Source organism: Larimichthys crocea, chromosome I, assembly GCF_000972845.2.
Source record: "Larimichthys crocea isolate SSNF chromosome I, L_crocea_2.0, whole genome shotgun sequence".
Classification (NCBI taxonomy): domain Eukaryota; kingdom Metazoa; phylum Chordata; class Actinopteri; family Sciaenidae; genus Larimichthys; species Larimichthys crocea.
In genome coordinates this window covers 22,192,836-22,213,970 of record NC_040011.1, presented here as the reverse complement: position 1 = coordinate 22,213,970, position 21,135 = coordinate 22,192,836, and the positions used below count along the sequence as shown (strand labels likewise).

At 38.4% G+C, this 21,135-nt stretch overlaps 2 protein-coding genes and 1 pseudogene across 2 annotated transcripts; 1 reads left to right on the top strand and 2 right to left on the bottom strand.

Moving 5' to 3' along the window:
* Positions 1-3,522: 3,522 nt before the first annotated feature.
* Positions 3,523-5,624, bottom strand: LOC104928703 (uncharacterized; annotated as a pseudogene).
* A 6,175-nt stretch (positions 5,625-11,799) lies between these two features.
* Positions 11,800-13,801, top strand: LOC109138418 (uncharacterized). Its single transcript, XM_019258445.2, has 5 exons — positions 11,800-12,009; positions 12,104-12,409; positions 12,521-12,844; positions 12,980-13,029; positions 13,128-13,801. Exons 1-5 carry the CDS (start codon positions 11,961-11,963, stop codon positions 13,260-13,262), a joined length of 864 nt encoding a protein of 287 aa, XP_019113990.2. The 5' UTR covers positions 11,800-11,960; the 3' UTR covers positions 13,263-13,801.
* A 2,887-nt stretch (positions 13,802-16,688) lies between these two features.
* Positions 16,689-18,174, bottom strand: LOC104934722 (uncharacterized). Its single transcript, XM_019258441.2, has 5 exons — positions 18,104-18,174; positions 17,651-17,992; positions 17,219-17,548; positions 16,841-16,957; positions 16,689-16,714 (listed from the first exon to the last, which is right to left on the bottom strand). Exons 1-5 carry the CDS (start codon positions 18,156-18,158, stop codon positions 16,689-16,691), a joined length of 870 nt encoding a protein of 289 aa, XP_019113986.2. The 5' UTR covers positions 18,159-18,174.
* Positions 18,175-21,135: the final 2,961 nt, after the last annotated feature.

Sequence of the window (21,135 nt, the reverse complement as noted above, 5' to 3'; positions counted from 1 at the left end):
ATTTATTTATTTTATAGATATTTTTTTTACAGTTTTTGTGTACAAATGTATGGAGCTCTACTTACAGAAAAGGCAATAACAGAAACATACAGAACAGAAAACAGAAATATACTGTACATGTTTCTCAAACAAAGCAAAATTAGCAAATGCAAGATTAGACTGGAACATGCTTCTCTAGAAACGCAGATGTCTCTGAATGGTATTAGCAAATATGCTGAGATGGGGGTTAATTTAGAGATAGTCACATGACTTTGTACTTTTGTACCGCCATAGATTTGTGTATAATGTGTGTTTTTCCCCTCAAAAATTTTGATCTGCCAATCAGCTTGCTTCACACAGGATGGTGAGATTTGTGAGGTGTGTACTAGAGGTTTTCACCGTTCGAAAAATCTGTGCCTGAACCAAACAGCACCCTGTGTGGCTATAAAATTAAGCCAATGCAGAAGTGCCAAAACTTGCAGTTCCTCAAACGGCTACTTGAGGCTGGCTACAGAACATATTAATCTCCATTAGCCACTACATTAAAATGTCCAACTTCACAGCAGAAATAAACATGTTACAGCCTGGTACAAAAAACAGTTTTGGTCTTTTGGTAACTAATTTCACTATTGAACTGTACCACGGGTGCATATTCATATAACTCATCTGTTCAGATTATATTAAGGCTTAACGTTATGCATAGTTAACAACATGACTGCTTTGATTGACAGATCCCTAGATCTGAACCAGACCTGTCTATTATTTGAAAGCTGGGACCTAGATCCACGAAGAACTGAGAAATGTCAGACTTACACCTCGCTGGGAAACCGATTTTACACTGATTGCTATTAACAAGTTATCAATAATTTAGTTCAGTTGTCAAAACAAAACTTTACTTCTTATTTAAAATGATGTTTGCAGCCTTCCCACTTGTGTCTAGCTGTGACACACATAATCTATCTTTCTTGCCAAGAAATTAGATAAAATAATTCAGGTTTTCAACATGGCTAATCCACTATTGTTGTTTTTTGTGTGTGGTTGCAGTCCACTTGCTGTCATGACTGACTGAATCAGCCTTGCAGTTTTGTTGCAGCTAACATAATAAAGATAATTTTGACTGATTGCCCTTTTGAACTATAGTAACGATTGCTTTTTTGTTACTAACATTAGTATTGCCAATTTGCTACCATATGTGCTCTAAGAAACTAATGTAACTTCTTCCATACTGATCATCGGTGTCTGCACAGCTGGGTCTTTACCTGTGTATTACACACAACATCAAACAAGTGCGGGATGCGACCTATAATATAATTGACCATATGAAACGCGGATCCAACCCTAGGACCTGTGAAGACCTCATGTTTGTACATCAGCTACATATATTGCTCTCCTCTCTTTACACCCACAAAGGTGTTTTTTGTACTGTCAGAGAAACAAAATTTCAGCCTGAATTAAACAACTAATTTCTTCTGAAGTTAACAGGAACACACTTTATTAATGTCATACATGTTGGAATGGCTTTCTTAGAAAGAGCAGATTTTTTTTCCTTTACAATCGGTTGATTTCTCCTAAACAGAAGTCTTCGTTCTCTGAGATCAGAAGATTGATTTCTCCTAAACAGAAGTCTTCGTTCTCTGAGATCAGAAGATAATAATAATAATAATAATACATTTTATTTGGAAGTGCTTTTCAGGGTACTCAAAGACACTTTACAGAGAAGAACATTAAATCATCATAACAAATAAAGACAGTGCACTAAAAACATATTAGACATTTAAACATTAAAAGCAATTTTAAAAAGGTGTGTTTTTGTCAGAGATTTGAAGGTGTGCAGGTCTGTACAGTCACGGATGTGTTTGGGGAGAGAGTTCCAGAGGGAGGGGGCAGCTGCAGAGAAGGCTCTGTCGCCCCAGGTTCGGTGCTTGGTCCTAGATGGAGGAGTCAGGAGGTTAGCATCAGATGAACGGAGGCTGCGGGATGGGTTGTGGCGATGGAGCAAGTCAGTGAGGTAAGAAGGGGCCTGGTTATGGAGGGCTTTGTGTGTGAGGAGGAGGATTTTGAACTGAATACGCTGTGGAACTGGGAGCCAGTGAAGTTTCTGGAGGACTGGAGTGATGTGATCACGGGTGCGGGTGTGGGTGAGCAGACGAGCAGCAGAGTTTTGGAGTTTTTTTTTAAGTTTTGGATGGTGTGCCATAGAGGATGCTGTTGCAGTAGTCAATTCTGGAAGTGATGAAGGCGTGAATGAGGGTTTCAGCAGTGGGGAAGGACACTGATGGGCAAAGTCGGGCTATGTTCTTGAGATGGAAGAAGGCAGTTCTGGTGATTTGGTTAATGTGATGTTCAAAGGAGAGGTTATTGTCAAAGATGACTCCGAGGTTGCGACTGTGGGGGGATGGAGACAGGGTGGAGTTGTCAATGTTGAGGCGGAAGCAGTCTGCGGTTTTGGTGAGGGATTTGGGGCCGATGAAGATCATTGTTCTTGCTTTCCATTGCAGAGAAATCCAGTGGTAGAGTTGTTCAATGCTTCTGTGTCACCATCCTAAAAATTATAGTTCAGATTTAGATTAATACAGGACATAAAGACGGAAAACTTAAGTCTTCACACAAACCAGTCTTTAGTCCAAAAACATATTTGATACAAGACTTAAGGTTAATGGGACCAATTTATGGTTTTATGTGTTTTAAAAATACAATCAAAAAGTACAAGATAGACCTGACATCTGACATGCAGCCAAGCCATTGCTGTCCTAGGGACCTATTTCACATTATTTTCTAGCACAGCTTAAACAGTGGTAGCAAATGATTGTCACATGCAAGTTCCAGTTAAATTTGATTTTGATTTTTGAAATGCCATAATGATCTGTATAATCTGTAATCTGTGAAACAAGGAGTTCTGTGACATCTGTCCTGGATAGTTTAACGAACAAAAAATCTTGCAGTGTTACGAAATGTACCTTTAGAGAAAATAAGGATGGCTATCACAATCACGCAGAGAGCCAACAGTATCCCGAGGACTATAATGACTGGGTTCCATTCCATCCATTGTCCTGAAATGATAAGAAAATTTCAGCAGATATTCAACTCTTTACTCTTCACTTTATCTGCTTAATGACTGTTGAAGATATTATTTAGTTCCTCAAATTATATGTAATTAAAAATATTGTTTTAAAGAACTGACAGTTTAACCACATCCATTACCACTTTATTTGCAGGAAAAATAATAATAATAATAATTAGAATAATAATTAGAATAATAATAATAATATCATTAACCTTTTTCTCTTCCACATAAGTTAAACAAACCCAAAAGTTTGTTTACTTCGTAATAACTGATGACTGCTCATGTTTTTTTTCTTTTCTGCCTTGTCTGATTAGTTTTAGCAATCATCACATTCTGATATCTCAGCAATTGCTTTATAGCACTGTCATTATTATATTTTATTATTTTATATTGATATGACGTGTAAGTACAATGTTTTTTTTATTATTTAAATAACATTATTATAAATATCCACCTTTAAGGGTTTGGAAATATTAAGATCACAATTCAGCATTGAAGACTTTAAAATATGTACCTATTTCCACTTTAGTTCCTTCACCAACCAGGATCTGTCCACATGTAACCGAGCGCAGTAGTAAATCCCAGTATCAAGGAGTCTCTACAGTTTGGACAGACTGTAGGCACAGCTCTTTGCTCTGTTCATCACTGCTGCGATTAAGTGTAAAGAATGCTTGGATGAGATTCTCCTGATCCAGCTCTAAACCAGTACACATCGGGATCACCTGGACACTGGGCTTTGTTCTTGGAGAGAAGTGAACACTGAAGAGACATTTGATAACCCATCAGGACTGACTCTGTCTTTGGAATTTGTTCCACGAGGACAGATTTCTGCTGATTTTTATGATCTGTGCCATTCACAAAGAGACAGAAAGAATAGATAGTTCAGGTGTTGACACAGCCAGAGCAAACAATACACAAAAATGAACATACTTTACCTTTTACAGTCAAAACTGTGCCGTTTGTAAGGTCATTGCGTATGCTGGCCCTGACTGACAGAAGTATGTTCCTTCATCTTCGTGGCTAACATTTTTGATGTTAAGAAAATACATACCCCCACTTTTTGTGACGTTAAATCTTGGGTTGTCAAATTGTCCTTGAAGTGACATTTTGTAAAGAGTTGCTACTGCAACAGTTTCGATCATATATCCAAACATCTTCTTATACCAGTAATTAGTAACCAGTAACAGCCCAGCTTCATCTCCAGAGATTGGACATGTTAAAGTCAAATTATCACCAGGTTTCACCACAATCGAAGGGATCTTTTGAGGAATGCCTTTGGTTTGAGCTGAAGAAAAGAGAGAAAAAATATCAGTTATTAAACAACAGGACAAAACTATTCAGATATGCAGGAAGTCAGTTTGTGGTCTGTATAAATGATCTAAATGTGGCCTAAAGTGTTTTTCTTTTTACACAAACTATATTTTACAATACTACTCATTTCAAAGTAGACAAGAAGTGTACTTACGCAATGCACTGAGAAGAATCAAAGCAGCCAGTCTTACGATCACGTGGTATAGTAACCTTCTCTTGTACAACTGATGCCTGTCACGAGGTTATCTAGGTTTACAAACTAGAAGTCATCAGTGATTGGCTGAAACTCAGACAGTTCACACTTCCTTAACTTACAATCTCGTCCCCTCAGTGAGGTAAAGTTGGGTTTTTGTTCTGTCATCATTTCCTGTTTTATTTTGATATTTACCTGCCCTCTCGTTTCAGGTCACTTGCCCTTCCTCATGTGTCGCCAGTCTGATTGTCTTCCCTGCCCTGATTGTTTCCACCTGTTCCCCATTACCCTGTGTATATATTGTCTACGTCTCCCTTTGTCTTGTGCCAAAGTGTTTCGTCCTACGATTGATCACCTAAGCCTTCTTTCTTGCCTGTCCACAGCCTTAGCCTTGTTGCGTGAGTGTTCCTTGTTTTTTGCCTCAATTTAGTGATTTTTTTGTTGTAATTTTCTTAGTATATCATTTGTGTCTTTGTGCTTAGTTTAGTTGTTTTTCAGCCTCCCAGGAGAGATTTTCAGTTAGTGTTTTGCAGCATTTTGATTTTCCTCGTTGTGAGTGATTTTGATTTCGATCATTTTTATAAAGCAGTTTAGAGTTTTTTTTTCCTCCTTTGGAGTGATTTTTGTTTTCCATAGTTTAGGCCTGTTTTCATAGCCTGCCCAAGCCTCACTCTGTCAAGGTTTTTTTGTTTATTCAATAAATAAGCTCACTGACACCTCTGCGCCTAAGTCCTGTTTCTGAGTCCGGCCTGACAATTGAGAAGTGAAGAATTGCTAAACTTACAGTAATCAGCAATAACAATGTTAAGCAGGTTATGGTTTGATTCTTCTGAAAGTGATGTGTCAGGACTTTATTTGGCATCAGCTGTATCTCTAGGAATTACTTCAATACTGAGTAACGCTGCAGATATGAGTTAAGACTGCATTGGTCAACAAGTCATGCAGTTAAAATTCAGGATCTTGTTCACGAGTGAGGGTATAATGGACGTCAAGATGGAAAGGCAGATTGATGCAGTGTTAGAAGTAATACGGGACTGTTGTGGTGAATCTCAGCTCTATGTTCCAACTCTGACCCATGGCGATGAGCTCTCAGTAGTGGCAGATGAAAGAATGTGATTGAAGATACAAACGTCCAAAATTAGTTTTCTTTGTAGGGTGACTGGGCTCAGCTCAGAGATGGGGTGTGGAGCTCTGACATCCAGAGGGAGCTCAGAAAAATGCTATGTATTACTTTACTTTGTTAAGCCTTATGTAAGTGATGTCACTAAATGATGCAGTGCAAACTGTATTCTTTGTGTTAATTTTTTTTGGCATGGCAAATTATCAAGGCATAGCAACTGTAGACATCATAGTATTACGTCTATATGATCGTTCCTGATTTTATGTGGTCGACTGGTTAAATAATACCAGTCGACCACAGTCAGTCATTCCCCACTTTGCACAAGGGGGAATTTCCAAGCCACACCTGCCCCCATCACCCTAATTCAATGTTAATGAAATACACCAAGCTTAACATTTTCAAGTAACATCATGTTGTATCTAAATTCTAACTCAGTAACATCAAATTAAACCAAGTTCAACAGTAGGAAAAAATAAAAGCGCAGTTGTCTTATACCTTGCATGTTCAAGTTCAAAAATAGAGAATGCATGAAGATTAATGATTACTTTGTTTGTGTGTGTTTTGTTTTGAATGTATGATCTTTGTTGCCATTAGAGAAAGGCATTGATAAAGCAGGCATCCCAACCTGCAAAAAGTCATTTCAGGGAGATTGTTTTGGGGGGGCTGTTATACTTGGTGTCGCCCCCAGGGGTGGGGGGGTGGCAATCGGTCTAATAAGCGGCAACACACAGCTATAAGGACGCTTTGCTCTCAAACACGCTGCATTTATAGTCGCACAACACACATGCGCAGTCACTCTCTAGTCTAGTGCGCAGCCTTGCTCCAGATTCCGGGAGGTTGGATCTCATTTGCGTGCATCAGGGAGCCGCTATCAATATGCGTGAGACACGGAACTTCCAGGAGTGTTCGGATGTCTGAATAAAGATAGGCATAAAAAGGAAAATTTCCTTCTGTTCGGCACATCTCTATCCCCAACCAGTGGGGCGCGCCTCACACTTTGAGAACCGTGGTGTTAAGGAAAGCCTGGGTTAACAAAGTTGATAACCACTGTTTTGATATCCGTTCACTCTGACCTGAGTTACGCAATGTAAGCCTGGCTATGTCAAATTTGCATAGGGGTATAGAATTGATGGGATTACCAATTACTGTAATTTCACCATAATCAAGACGACACTTCTGGGACCCGTAGTTTACTTTAAATGAATTTTTAGTAACATCTCACCCTCTCTTCTTGTGTGCAGTTAGTCCCAGTGTGTGACTTGATTTTTTTCTTAAAACCTCTGATCACATCCAGCATCACTCATCAGTGTCCTGTGCTAATGTTGGATACCAAAGAACTGCACTGCCCCTCTTTCCAGCCATGGACATTTGCTGCATGTCTCTCTTACCCTTCATTTCCTGCCCATCTCAAGTGTCAAATTAACCTATAACAAAAGATTATTACAGTTTGGGTTTTTGTGTATTGCAAATTTGCTTATGGTCTGAATAGGGTAAAACACTGTTCATAATTTGTTACCTTCATGTTTCCAATTTGTAAAATTGGGCATGGCAGATTTGTACTGGTTTGAAATCACACATCCTGTTTGTGAAATGTACAAAAGTACATTAAATTTCTTAAAAGAATGTTTGAAAAATACTAAATAAATACTAAAACACCTACATTAATCTGTCTTTATAGTCTCACAACACACTATAAACAACAAACAAAGCCACAGGCAACAGACAAAAGCTGTGGCTTTCCATTTCTCAGCATTTGACCAGCTGCTGAAGCTGTTCTCGGAAGAGATCTGGGTATGGACTTCAACAGGATATGTGGTGAGGTTCAAACAAGGGAAGTGTTACAAGATGCATCAGAAAGATAATATTTAATTTAGTTCATACACCTAATTGTTTACGTGTGCTGTGATTTTACTTGCTTTGATATGTGCTCATTTATAGTGTAGATGAATTGCAGGAAGCTGTACTTAATCAGTACAGTATAGATTTGGTTAAGCCTATAGTAAGTTAAGAAGAGAAACAGCCAAGCTTTCTTTACTGACAATACAGAAATACACACAGTATGAGAATGCATTTGCAAAACCACAATTTGCATAATCATTAGACATTAGATCTGCTTGAAGTCAACACAAAACACGTTCTATTCTAATATTTTTATTCTATTTTTTCATTCTATTTTCATCAGTTTGCTGCATGCACTGTGCATCACACTGAAAAGGAAATGAAAAGGGGGGGCTTTTGAGTCAACCACATTGACCACACACACAGTGACAACGTGATCACAGTTTCCATCTGCCCTGCAGCCACTTCAAGTCTCTCTGGAAACATCTGTGCCAAAGATAAGTCACCTTTTCATATGCTTTTTGAACTGCATATTTCACTCTGATGTATATGCCGACGAGCCCCTCTAAAAGGACATGAAAAACTAAAGCATGTAGCATAAGACATTTTGCAGCAGTAGGTTTAAACATTGACATGCTGACCACCCCCACCCCCTTCCTCAACTTGATGAAAAGTAGCTGTGAAATCACACCTTATTTTGGCAGCCCAACCACAACTATGCTCAACTTTCCACTCATCACTTCTTTGAAACTGGTTACTGACGTGTGAAACACATTCATAAGACTATATATATATAATGCATATTTATCTGTAAGGCATGATACAAAATAGTGTCAAGCACTGCAATCCTTTGATCTTTTGCTAAGTTTGAGCTAGTGTTGTACTGGATTGTATTTAATCGTGAAATGTGAGGCGTACACACAAGTGTCTTGTTTCAATGTGTCTGTGCCAATGTCCATATCTTAACCTGTGCATATAAAAGGCTTTATTGTTAAAGCTATCTATCGTCGGGTGTCTCCGTGATTAACATGTTGCCTCACAACAAGAAGGTCTAAAGTTAAAGGGTGTCCTAACCGTCTTCCCACACTGTCTGCTGTTGTCTTCTTTCTGTTTCACTAAAGATGACTGAGTGGCGGGTCTTTGTGGTGCATCTGAGGTTATCCATTAGTTGTCCACTCCTGGCTCCTCTGACATCCTCTATGATTCTTTGTAATGATCTCTGTCATTATTGTTCTAAGAAAAAAAATGTTTTAAATTGGGCTAGACAAAAAAAAAAAAGTTTGTCTTAAAGTTTTCCTGCTGCTTGTTAAGTAATCTGGTTTTCACCAATAGATGGCAGTGATGGGAGAAGAGCACATGATTTGAATTTTCAACACAGACAGAGAATGTGGGAGGTCCCAAATAATGCAATAACTCCATCCATCTATCTCCATTATCTGTAACTGCTTATCCTCATCAGGGTCACAGGGGGACTGGAGCCTATCCCAGCTGACCTCGGGTGAGAGGCGGGGTCAGCCACCTATGGCTCACACCTATGGACAATTTAGAGACACCGATTAACCTGTTTTTTGTGGGAGGAAGCCAGAGACATGCAGACACAGTGAGAACATGTAAACTGCACACAGAAATCAGCGCTAACCACTGCACCACTGTGCCGAAACATGCAACAACAAATTTTTATAATTGTTATAGTTTATACTTTAATCCAAACAAAGTACTCTAATTCCAACTCTTATCGATTCTTTATCGATTTTGTATGTCACACTACCTGTGCTGTTCTTGGGACCAACCTCACACCCAATTACAGTTTTTATGTCAAAAAAGTAACTAAAGCAAACACAGGACTACGCACATGTTGACAACATATTACAGAAATACTGGAACATATATTGTGACAATTACAATGCAACTAAAGATCAGCTAAGTGATAAATTTTTCTGGAAAATCTAAACTGTTTTAGAAAATATAAACCTTTTTAGAAAATATACACATACTGACAAATAAAAAAAACACTTCCTGTCACTATCAAGAGTCAGTTGGGAGTAATATACATAACATGTTACACATGTCCTTCCTAACTAAGCTGAGGCCTTAAGATAAAGATAAAATGATATGTGACTGTATCTCTAACTATGTTAATAAATAAACACTAGTCCCAAAGTAGTGTGTATTTTATGTTGGAAACACAATCAATCAATAAGTCTCAAGCAATATAATATAATATAATATAATATAATATAATAGAATATAAGATACTATATATAATATAAATAATATAATATAATATAATATAATATGTTTAACTCCTGGAATGAAACTCTGTCTTTCTGGTCTCAGCACTTTTTAAAGGTGTTCTGCATGTTGCCAGTGAGAACTAGCAAAGCCACATGCACTTACTGACATGTACTGTGGTGGGCCGTTTCTCAGACCTTTGACTAACCATCAATGCGGTTTACTCAGAACAAACCTGACTATGAGCTTCAACAGGATGCAGTGAGGGTCACGTTGCAAGGAGGAAAAGATACAAGAGATTTCAGAGGGCTAATTAAAGCTGAACACATAATGTGTTTTCTCTTGCTGATTAAGGTGTTCATTCAAAGAACAAGAAATTTCTCCAAATGGCCATCAACCCTTTTTTTAATATTCAGACAAACTTCACAGTTCAGAGTCCTGCTCTTGACAGGGGCGGTACTGTGGATTGCTTAGCCCCTCCCCGCTCTAACATCAACGCCCAATAGAACAGCAGTGTGCAGCTTCCTGAGGCTACAACAGAGAGTGAGAAAAGGTAGAAAGACCGCCTTGTCTTCACACTTCAGTTTGAAGCCTGACCACAACAGTGCTGAAGTTTCCATGCATCATTTGTTTGTCAGTAGTGACTGTAAGTGTGTGTTTACCTGTCTATCTGTGTGTGTGTCAAAGTACAAAGCAGGACACAAATGAAAGTATTTACTGCATGACATTTTACAGTTGTTACTTTTTCTGTGTCTCGCCTTTCTGTATTATATTTATGGACAGGGGTCTCGGCACAGCATTGTTTTAACAGTATGTCAAACCTCAAGCAGCACTTTCAGTGTTAAGAACAACTTCATTGTAAGAGCCACATGTTTTGGCTTGTGGTCAAGAATATGATGACCCTGATTAAGGCCACAAACAACAACACGTGACAAATCTGCTGTTTTGTCTCTTTCATCTATTTTCCGTCTCTGTACACCTTGTATGTATGTGAACAAGACACTCCCACCATATTTGGTGAGAACTTTGATTAGAAAAATAAAAACCCTGTACACTGTTAACTATGAGATATGATGCGCCCTCATGACAAGGTCTTGGGTTCAAATCTTTATCTGATGGTTTTCTACCAGGTTCACTGGGATTCCCCATTTCAAATCAAAACTTAAACTTATCCATCCATCTATTTCCTTCTGCTCTTATCCGTGGTTGGGTCCTGGTGGCATGTTCCTATCCCCAGTAACATATTCCAGCTTTTCCAAGGTTTTCTAGGTGTGCTACCTAGTCCCTCCAGAGTTCTGGATCTGTCCTATGCACTCCTACCAGTTGGACATGCTGGAAAAGGGCCAGGAAGCACCCTTATCACATATTTGAACCACCTCAGCTCAGCGTCTGGTAGCCAGGCCTAAATCCATGGGGCTCGGTGGGCACAGCCAACAATATGCCACCAAGGAGAGGCATAGGGGTCTGGTGCTTTGCCTGTCAGGTGGCAAGTAAAGGGCGGGACCTAGGTGTGCTGATTCCTGGCGTTGTAGCAAATTAGTGTCACCTCACTTACAGGAAGGAATTGGAGCTGGTGGTGGAGGAGGTGGGGGCAATACCAACTAGATATATTGCATTCACTTGTACACATAGCACTGCATCCAGAACCAGAGTTGCCCAGAGTTAGAGGTGCTAGGTGGATGTGAGGACATTCACAAACCTCTGGCTAAGCAACGCTGTGTTGAAGGTCTCCCCAGAAAGACCTCCAACAAAAGAGAGGGTTGCTTCAGAGTAGTTTTGGTTCATTGCTGCTGTTCTCAACAGTAAAGGGTTGATTATATTAGAATAGATGTGAACAGCTGTGGACTTGCATGCAGTCTGTGCAAGTGTATGCACTTCAGTACGACACATACAGTGTGCTGACACTTTGTGGGATTTGGCTTAACCACATGAAAAGGATTTTTTTTAAATGGTATGCTCCACCTCTTTTGCTTTTCACTCAGATTGTTTACCTGGATACAATCAAAGCCTAAACAAATTTTATCAATATTAACTAGATGAGCATGTGTTTAGGTTGGAAAGATGGTTCGCATTATTTCCCCTGTGGTAGTACAGGAAATCACCAACATAACAAGGGGCCAATCAGATTGCACTAAAATTGTTCACTCCCACTTCAAATCATTACATCAAGACGAATCATCTTCTGACGCAGTCTAAATTTCAGTGATCTCAAGTGGAATAACATGAAAATGCTGATTATATTGTATTTCATGCTGATGCTCAGTGTGGGGCGTAAGTATATGAATTCAGATTTATTCCAGATACACATTTAAAGGATTGTCATCTTCTTACAGGAATTTAGAAGAATGTAACATGTTTTTTTCAGGATGCACAGATGATCAGATCTTTGAGACAACGACTGTTGGTGTTGGAGAATATGTGACACTAAAATGTCCCTGCAAGTCTTTTCAAAGCATGTATTGGATCCGGCTCATTCCTGGAAACCTTCCTGAAGTCTTAGGAAAAGCACTTAACTCTAAGGGTGTCGATTCTCGCATTATAACCACAGAAGAATCAAGAACATTTGTTCTGCGTATTAAAAACACAAAGCTAAGTGATACTGGAGTTTACTTCTGCATGCAAATGCAAAACATCTTGACATTTCTGAAAGGAGCAGACCTGAAAGTTGAAGGTATGTCAGCAAAAAGTAACTTACATACCTCTTGCCTTACTTGATCATATAAAGTTCACACATAATTCACAGGATTGTTTTAATTTTATGATTTTAATTTCCCTGGACCAGAACCTGATACGACTGCAGTCCCTCCATCTGATCCAGTCCGTCCTGGAGGGTCTGTGACTGTGACGCAGAGTTCAGTCCTCTCTGACTCTGAGAACACAACAGGTCCAGAAGAACAGACTGTGTGCTGTTTCAGATCTGAATCAGATGAATGTCATCTGAACTTTACTAACATTCCAGGAAACAATGTTGAAGAATATGAAGTCAACATGAGGGATTCGAAGAGGACAACTATGATTTTGTTTCCACTTGGTGCTTCTTTAGTTATAAGCCTGATTATTATAGCTTTCATCCTTGATTCCGGGAAGGTCTGTAATTGTTACACTGGTAAGGGAACATTACTTGTACATTGTTCTACTCATCTTTAAGTCAAATTAGTGAATCCCTTTTTACTGATCTTTATTCATTGTTACTGCCTTTCTTTACAGTATTTTATAATACGCTTCTTTGTTTGGTGAACAGGCACTGTACGCACTAGTGGACTGCAAAATCGTGATTTAAAGCAGTTTAAGGTAAGATGAACCGTCTAAAACACAGTTAGATTCCTGATTTCTTTTTTAAAGCATTTATCATGAAAGTCACTCACAAAATCTGCCATATATTTCCTCAGAGGAATGAGGACACGTGGGTTTACTCTTCTGTCGTGTTTACCGTAATGAAAACTGGCAGTGGTGGAATGGCGGACGCAAAATCAGCAGAGAGAGAGAGGATCTACGCTGCTGTCAAAGCTTTTCAGTTGGATTAGCAGCTCAGACAAAATTCTCTGTGTAAACTGGGTTATTATAGATCACTTGACCTGGAAAAAGAAATGTTTTAGATGATGAACAATCAGCTTGTCCAATTCTGTTGATTATGGACATAATTGGAAGTGGAAAATGGGTCTGGTCATTAACACCTATAACAGTCATTTTATTTTTATGTGATTTGACATTGTCCACATTTTAAATCACAGTTAAAGAATAAGTGTGGTATCATCAGATGGTCTTCGTTTGAAGACAAGAAGACGATAGATGCATAATCAGTGAAGCCTGCAAAATGATTAGCAGTTCCATTTTTACCAGCTAATGTTTTTCATTCAACAAGCTAAGGTGCAGAACAACAGCTGTATTGATATGTTAAGTTAGATAAGACAGGAAAGCGAATATGTGTTCAACTCCTGATGTTATGGCTTTATGCAAGATTTGATTGGCTTTATTCAAATAAAATATAAATCTTTTGACAAAATAATTCAAAACAAAGGAGAAAACAGGACAATGGATTTATAGAGCAGATTTGTATGTTATTGTATGCAATTTTATTAAACTTTAAAAATAGCTTCTGTCTCATGTTATTCTTTTTTCAATCTCACTTTATTGTATTGTATTTCAGCTTTCTACTTTTATTCACTTTTATTTTACTTGTATCATTGTTACCAGTATTATCTCTTATCTGAAATTCATTGGAAGAAAACTACTGAAGTTTTAAAGATCCAGTGTGTCAGATTTAGGAGCCTCTGTTTACAGAATATGACAGAAATTGAATATAATATGCATAATGATGTTTTCATTAGTGTTTAAGCACCTGAAATGTTTTTATTACCTTGGAATGAGCCTTTTACATCTTTCAACAGTAGCCGAGAACAGACAAAGAACGTGGGTTCTAGGTAGTACAGCCTTTTTGCATTTTTTACATGTAGTGTAGTGTCTCCTCCATGTTAGGAAGTAGAGGAGTGGTTAAGGTACACTGTTAGATGCCACTGTCCTACACACTGATCCTTTAAAGGCTACAGCAATCCCTGGTGCTGTACAGTATATGACCATATGTCAGCAAAATGTCACTCAAACAGCATTGTCACAGCAGGAGCCTCATTGTTAGACTAACAGTTAACCTCTGGTATACCGAGGTCTGGCTGAATACTTAATTCCAGGAACTGGAGTGGTTCCAGTAAATCTGTCTGTTCACCTATTTACAACACTGAGTGTAGTTCTTCCCAACGTTTTCTTTGCATAAGAACATTATGGGATGAAATTATATTTGCATGTATTAAATCCTCAGGTGTTAACAAGAAAACAGAGTCATGGCTTGTAAAAAATCTTTTGATTGCAAAAAAAATGAATACATTAATAGTCTTTTTTTTTTCTTTGACAAGTGACAACGGTATAAGTGGATTAATGCCCTTTGAGATCTCCATAACTGGGAATCAATAGGTTATGCTGCACGTCAGATTGTTTTGAATACCCCGTCGTCCATTAATTAATGATAATGGATACCTCGTCAGGTATTATCCCTTACTACATTTGCTGTAGTGTGAAAGAAATCTGGGTATGAGAGTCATACTGAGAAAGAGAAATTGGGATGTAGAATCTGTTACATGAATGGATAGTAGTTTTTTTTTTTTATTATTAATGATGATAGAGGATGGAGTTATTTCACATAAGATGAAACAAGTTGGTTTGGAAGTTTTTATGTCAACAAAACAACAGAAAACAAAAGTTCCACACACATGTTGACCCTACAGAATACTGGCATGTATGTTGTGCAATCAATAAACAAAACAAGTGAAACGCTCTCCTCTCCTATAAAATCTGCCAAATGCAATGCTTCAGAAAATATGAACAGCTGCTTCATGTCACTGTGGGAGACTATCTGAAACATAAGCTAAGCTGAGGCCCCCTGAGGAGTTCACTGCTCCTGCTCCGCCTATGAAGAGGGGTGTTGCTGATTTTGGTAATCTGTTTTAACAACAGAGTACACACACTCTTGTGGCGACTCTCTGGTCTTTCCTCTTTTCAGTTTTCTTGTGGAGAAATGCAGTGCTGCATAGTTCACTGCCTCTGCTTCACCATCCTGAAAAAATGTAAGAGTATCAGTCTGTTATTGACGCATTTACAGTTTAGATGAGGAAACAGATGCTGTTTAGTTTACTTGAATATGACAACTCTATTACTACTTATTTTAAATGTCAGTATAATTAAAATCACATTATTAATATTCTGATCATGATTATCATCTGCAGCTCAGTGGCTTGGTAATGGTGGAAAAAAAAATGTGTTTCTCTCTTTCAGTTTTGCTGTGTATATATCAGACCAGCAGTAGAACCAGAAGCAACTAGATGCTGTGTACAGTTTCAGAAAAGATGCAAGAGTCTGTGTAAAATGTCTCAAAACTAATAACAGAATGCAATGGTTTGCAAATCCTTTTAGACCTATGTTATGCTAATGATATTTCATGTTCAAATAGCTAAACTGTTTTACTAAATATACACTCATTCTGAAATTGATAACTGCAACACATTTAAAAAAGTAAAGTCAATTGTTTAACTCATAGGTGTTCGGATCACAATTGGGTATGAAAGTTCATATCCTTGAAAGGTTCAGTCGTTCACAGGAATGGTGAGGTTCACCACAGTGTGAAAAACTATGCTGGTAAATAGTTTAAGAACAATGTTTCTCAACACCCTTTTGCAATAAATGTAGGGATTACATCATCTACAATCTATAATATCATTAAAAGATTCAGAGATTCCAGAGAAATCTTTCCATGTAAAGGCCAAAAACCAGCTTTGAATGCCTTTGACCCCAGTCCCATAGGCAGCCCTGAATTAAAAAATGGGCTTGGAAAAACTTTAGAAAATACAGGAAACACAGTTGCATCAGTGCATCTACTAATGCAAGTAAAGACTCCATGCAAGCGAGATATCAACAACGTAGAGAAACACAATAAAGCCTGAGCTCATCCAAGATGTACTGATGGCAAAAGTATGCTGTGATTTGATAAGTCCACATTTCAAATTGTTTTTGTAAATCATGGACCACCCAGATTGTTACCAGCACAAAGTAAAAAAAAACAGCATCTGTGGTGTGGGTGTGTTAATGCTAATGGTATGTTCAACTTTCACATCTGTGAAGGCACCATTAATGTTGATGGGTACATATACAGGCTTTGGAGCAAGTATGCTGCCATCCTGATGTGGCTTCATATTCATAGACAAGTCAGGTCAAAAAATACTTGCTTACTTACGTCATTGCACTCTGTTTTATTTATGTTCTACACAGTGTCCCAACTTTTTCTTCATGAAAATTATAAGCCGTAAGGGAAAGCAGAATATACTAAAGCATATTTACCAAATCATTTGATTGATCCGCAGTTAACTCTGCAGCACTCATGGCTCCTGTTCATAAAAACAAAGTCCTCAGAACCTTTGAAATATTGTGTATTCTTTTGAAACAGGATATTGTGTTGTGCAGTAACTGTACAGTACAGTGCAGGGCAAGATCCCGTAAAACGCCGTCAGCAGTTATCAGTGTTGTATCTTTTGCATAAATCTATGTATGATCAACCTACCTTTGCAAAATTCACAAATTCTGCTTCGCTTTACATAGAAAATCAGGATGACAATCACAGTCACACAGCAGGCAAGCAGCACTCCGAGCACGAGGTAAACTGGGTCTAATTCTGATTCTGAAATAAAAATTAAAAAATGTCATGCTTTTTTGGTTTACCTTTTTTTTCAGCAACCACAACATTGATTAACATTAACATTAACATTAACATTAATTGTTACATCTGTCAGCCGATGGTCATTTCAGAATAATTTTATATATTGCGTTAACATATAAACACATATAAACACATATAATAATCTATTAAATATAATAATGATCAGCCTAAAGAAATATTTTACACTCATAAATGCTTTTAAATTCTACTGTAAATACGTACTTATCTCCACTTTAGTTCCTTCACCAAACAGGATCTGTCCACATGTGGCCACCGTGCAGTAGTAAGTCCCAGTATCAGAGGAGTCTCTTATAGTTTTAGACAGACTGTAGACACAGTTTCTTTCCTCTTCTTCATAACTGCTGTTAGTGTAAATCATGGCCGGATGAGATTCTCCTGATGCAGCTCTGAACCAGTACACACTGGGTTCACCTGGACACCGGGCTTTGTTCTTGGAGCGAAGTGAACACTTGAGAGTCACTGAGTCTCCCGGCTGGACTGATGCCGTCTCTTGACTTTGCTTCACATTGACAGATTTCTGCTGATCAGGATCTGTGTGATTCAGATGAAAAAGAGGTCAAAGCAAATCACAATCTAACTTATCTGTTTGACTTTTTGTATAGGCACAAACTCTGAAAGTAAAAAATATTATACCATTAACAGCCAAGAAAATGCCATTAACAAAACTCTGTGAATATGCAACTCCATGTTGACAGAAGTATGTTGCTTCATCCTCTTTGCTGACATTTCTGATGGTTAGACGATACTGACGACCTGCTTTTATTATTGTAAAACGGGGGTTAATAGGTTCACTGACTGTCATTGAGCCAAGAATTACGGCAGCGACTCTTTGGACCATATGTCCAACAGACTGCTTATACCAATGAAAGAATTTGCCTTCCTCCTTAGGAACTGGACATTGCAGAGTAACATTCCCACCAAGTTCAGCCACAGTCAAAGACAGGTAGTGAGGAACCTCTGCAGGCTGAATCAGGTCTGAAGAAAAGAAACAAAAAACAGAGTTACAACATGCCAGTTTTGCACAGCTCCAGTGTAGTAAAAACTTACAGTAGTATTTTTCTCCCACTAGTTTAGCATTACACTTACATACTGTACTAAGGAGAATCAAAGCAGCCAAATTTCCATCAAACATCGAGATCATTGTTGAACAGCAACCTTCTCTTGTGCAACTGCAAATGGAAGGTTTGGTCACAAAGTGGTGTGGGTTTTCCATGTAGAAATCATCCTGATTGGCTGATACATAAAAGTACTTCCCCCTAAATTTACCAAACACACAATCCATTTTCATTGCAGCTGGGATAAATACATATATATTATATATTTGTTTAGTTAAATTTAGGCAACAAAAGCACTTTGGTTAAAGTTATGGAAATATTGTGATTTAAAGTTCTATATTATAATAACAGGGTCACACTGTCCAAGTGGATAGTGTATTGCACATTTTTAACATTTTAACACTGCCAGAAAAGTTTATTAACAGCATTTCCTCATTATGTTTGGTCAGCATTAGAAAACATATTTGCTGTTACAGATTAGATTGGCATCTCTGTCTTTGTTCCGTCAGAGGATGCTATCTGTAAAACCTCTGCCTGTCCTCTAACACTGCCATTAGCCTGCAGTCCATATAGTGAGGCAGTTCGTTAATCAGTCGTTAGTAGACTTCATCAGTTTGCATCTGAATGTATGGCCAAGGTGGACGCTGGCTGCTAACGCTAGCATCAGATGTTGCCTCCATCATATTGACAAAGCAGGTGTGGGTGGAGTGTTTTTCCGACTCAAAAGTGGCACCAGCAGGTACCACGCAGCCTGATTCTTCTTCTTTGATTTATTGGCGGATGGCAACAAGCGTTTAAGGAGCATTACCGCCACCTACTATGCTAGAGAGTGGGCTAAAGTTTCCTAATTCCACTAATGAACGCAGCCCGATTAATCTGCGTTAATTAAAATGAACCCTAGTTTTTTTTCTAATTTTACTTTTGACATGAAATGGGTTGTTTGTTTTAAAAGGGATAAGGAAGCATTCCCATATCCTTGTTGTCTCTGAAGTCCTGTCAATAGAGGTTGATCAATTCATCAGTTTCACCAATTAATTGGCAGTGATAAGTAGTTTTACGAACTACTGCTGAACTTGGCTCCGATAGTGGCCGATGGCTGTGCAACTTCTACTAGGCATCCAGGGGACATACTGTACGTACTGTGGCGGAATATCTACTGGCTAAGGTATTTCAGGTAATCACTAAGCTTGTCTGTTAGATACAAGAGGCATCACTTGAGTTACCCCCCAAAAAAACACCCCGTGCAAACATATTAGAGATAGACAGATAGACTGTCTGGTTGGTGCCTTTTGAAATACCTGGTTGTTAGTAATTGTTAAAGGACCAATGTACTGAAGAACATGGGTCCTTGTAACTAAAATATTCTTTGTCAGACTTGCACTGACTGGCACTCCTGACTCATAGTCAAACTGCTACTTTATATCACCATTTAACAACCCATCATATTAGGTTTCAGGAATAATCAGCTGATTGTTCCTGCTTCAAACTATTATTATATCATCCTTTAAAAATACACTATTGGATGCACTGCTGGCTCATTGACTTCCAAGCTAATGAGATAGAACATGTAAACAAGCTTGTTTCTTTCTATCCTCAGTCTTTGTGCTTTGATGTCAAATACATTTTTTTTTTCGGCCTTTTCAAGTTTATTGGATAGAGACAGTTGAAGAGTGACAGGAATGTGGGGAGAGAGAGAGCGATGGGGAATGACATGTAGCAAAGGGCCACAGGTCGGATTTGAACCCTGGGCCGCTACGACAAGGACTGAGCCTTTGTACATGGGGCGGATGCTCTACCAACTGAGCTAATAGACACACCGTCAAGTACATTCTTAACCTTAAATTTATCAAATGACAATGTGTCAATGTGAAAAAAGTCACTGTACATCAACCAAGCTCCCCTCAGTTTTATATGAAGTTTTGTAGCAAGTTCCAGCCCACAACTCTACTGTTTTGGTTTACTCTCACCACTTTGATAGTGTCATTTATGACCACACCAGGCAGCTGTTTCCACTCTCCCCAACGTTCACTACCTGCTCAGCCCCAAACAGCATGCAGAAAAATCTTATCTTAAACTGATAAACACTCCACTATGTTCTTCAGGGTTTTTTTTTTTTGTTTGTTTTTTGCTAACTGTGTCTGATATTTCTCTAAAAACAGAGTGCTTATTGTACTTAAATTTGTCAGGTGCCTCCAAATGAATAATAATGTTTCTTCCTGACTGCTGGCATTTCTGCTATTAGGATGCAGGTCAAGTTGTAACCAGATTTGGGTTTCTGGTATAAATTGCTCAAATTATATTTTAGACAACACTGAGAGAAATGACTCCAGTTAGAGCAGAGATATTTGCAAATCAGAGAATAAACAGTTAACACCCCTGTTGTGCGTGGAGCCAGAGAGTGGGAGGTGCCAGAAGATAGACGTTTTTTTTTTTTTTTGTTGTTGTTGTTTTTTAAGTGAGCTGTTTTCTGTCCTCTACAATTTACACATTATTACAACTGTAAAAGGAAACAAAGCTAATAAAAGCACATAGTTGTATTTGTATGTTGCAGGTACATTCAATCTTTCTGTCAGGACTGTATAAAAATATTATACTACCCACTTTAATTTTAACTTTCTAAAAGCCGCCTGCATGTCTTTCTTGAAAACAAGCAAAGCCGCATGCAACAGCTACCCTGACTGACAAAGCCTGCGGTGGGCCATTTCTCCACCCTTTGACCAACCATCAAAGTTGTTTGCTCAGAATAGACTTGCATATGGGCTTCAACAGGATGTGTACAAAGAGTAAAGTTTGGTTGCAAGGATGGAAGTGCTACAAGAGGCCTCAGAAAGCTAGTTTTATTTAAATCGGCTCAACTTATTGTTTTGTATATGCTTTTAACAGTAAAGTTATTGAATTATTCACTATTGGTCACCATTTGGTTTTGAATACAAAAGCTGGAAAGTTTAAACCTCATCATGTCCCCAAGTGTGTCAAAAGATCACCACTGGGGAAATGTCAACTGTGGTCATATTGTGCAGACCTCAGATAAAGTGGGACAGTCCTTCCCACCACAAATGTCCA

Bases quoted from the DNA above. Each gene is read 5' to 3' on its own strand.
- LOC109138418 (XM_019258445.2), top strand. From the start codon at position 11,961: ATGAAAATGCTGATTATATTGTATTTCATGCTGATGCTCAGTGTGGGG. The intron at 12,010-12,103 runs GTAAGTATATGA...TGTTTTTTTCAG, and splicing joins GCTGATGCTCAGTGTGGGGC to GATGCACAGATGATCAGATC. The intron at 12,845-12,979 runs GTAAGGGAACAT...TTTGGTGAACAG, and splicing joins GGTCTGTAATTGTTACACTG to GCACTGTACGCACTAGTGGA.
- LOC104934722 (XM_019258441.2), bottom strand. From the start codon at position 18,158: ATGATCTCGATGTTTGATGGAAATTTGGCTGCTTTGATTCTCCTTAGT. The intron at 16,958-17,218 runs GTACGTATTTAC...TTTTTATTTCAG, and splicing joins AGGAACTAAAGTGGAGATAA to AATCAGAATTAGACCCAGTT. The intron at 16,715-16,840 runs GTAGGTTGATCA...CTGTTTCAAAAG, and splicing joins AATTTGTGAATTTTGCAAAG to AATACACAATATTTCAAAGG.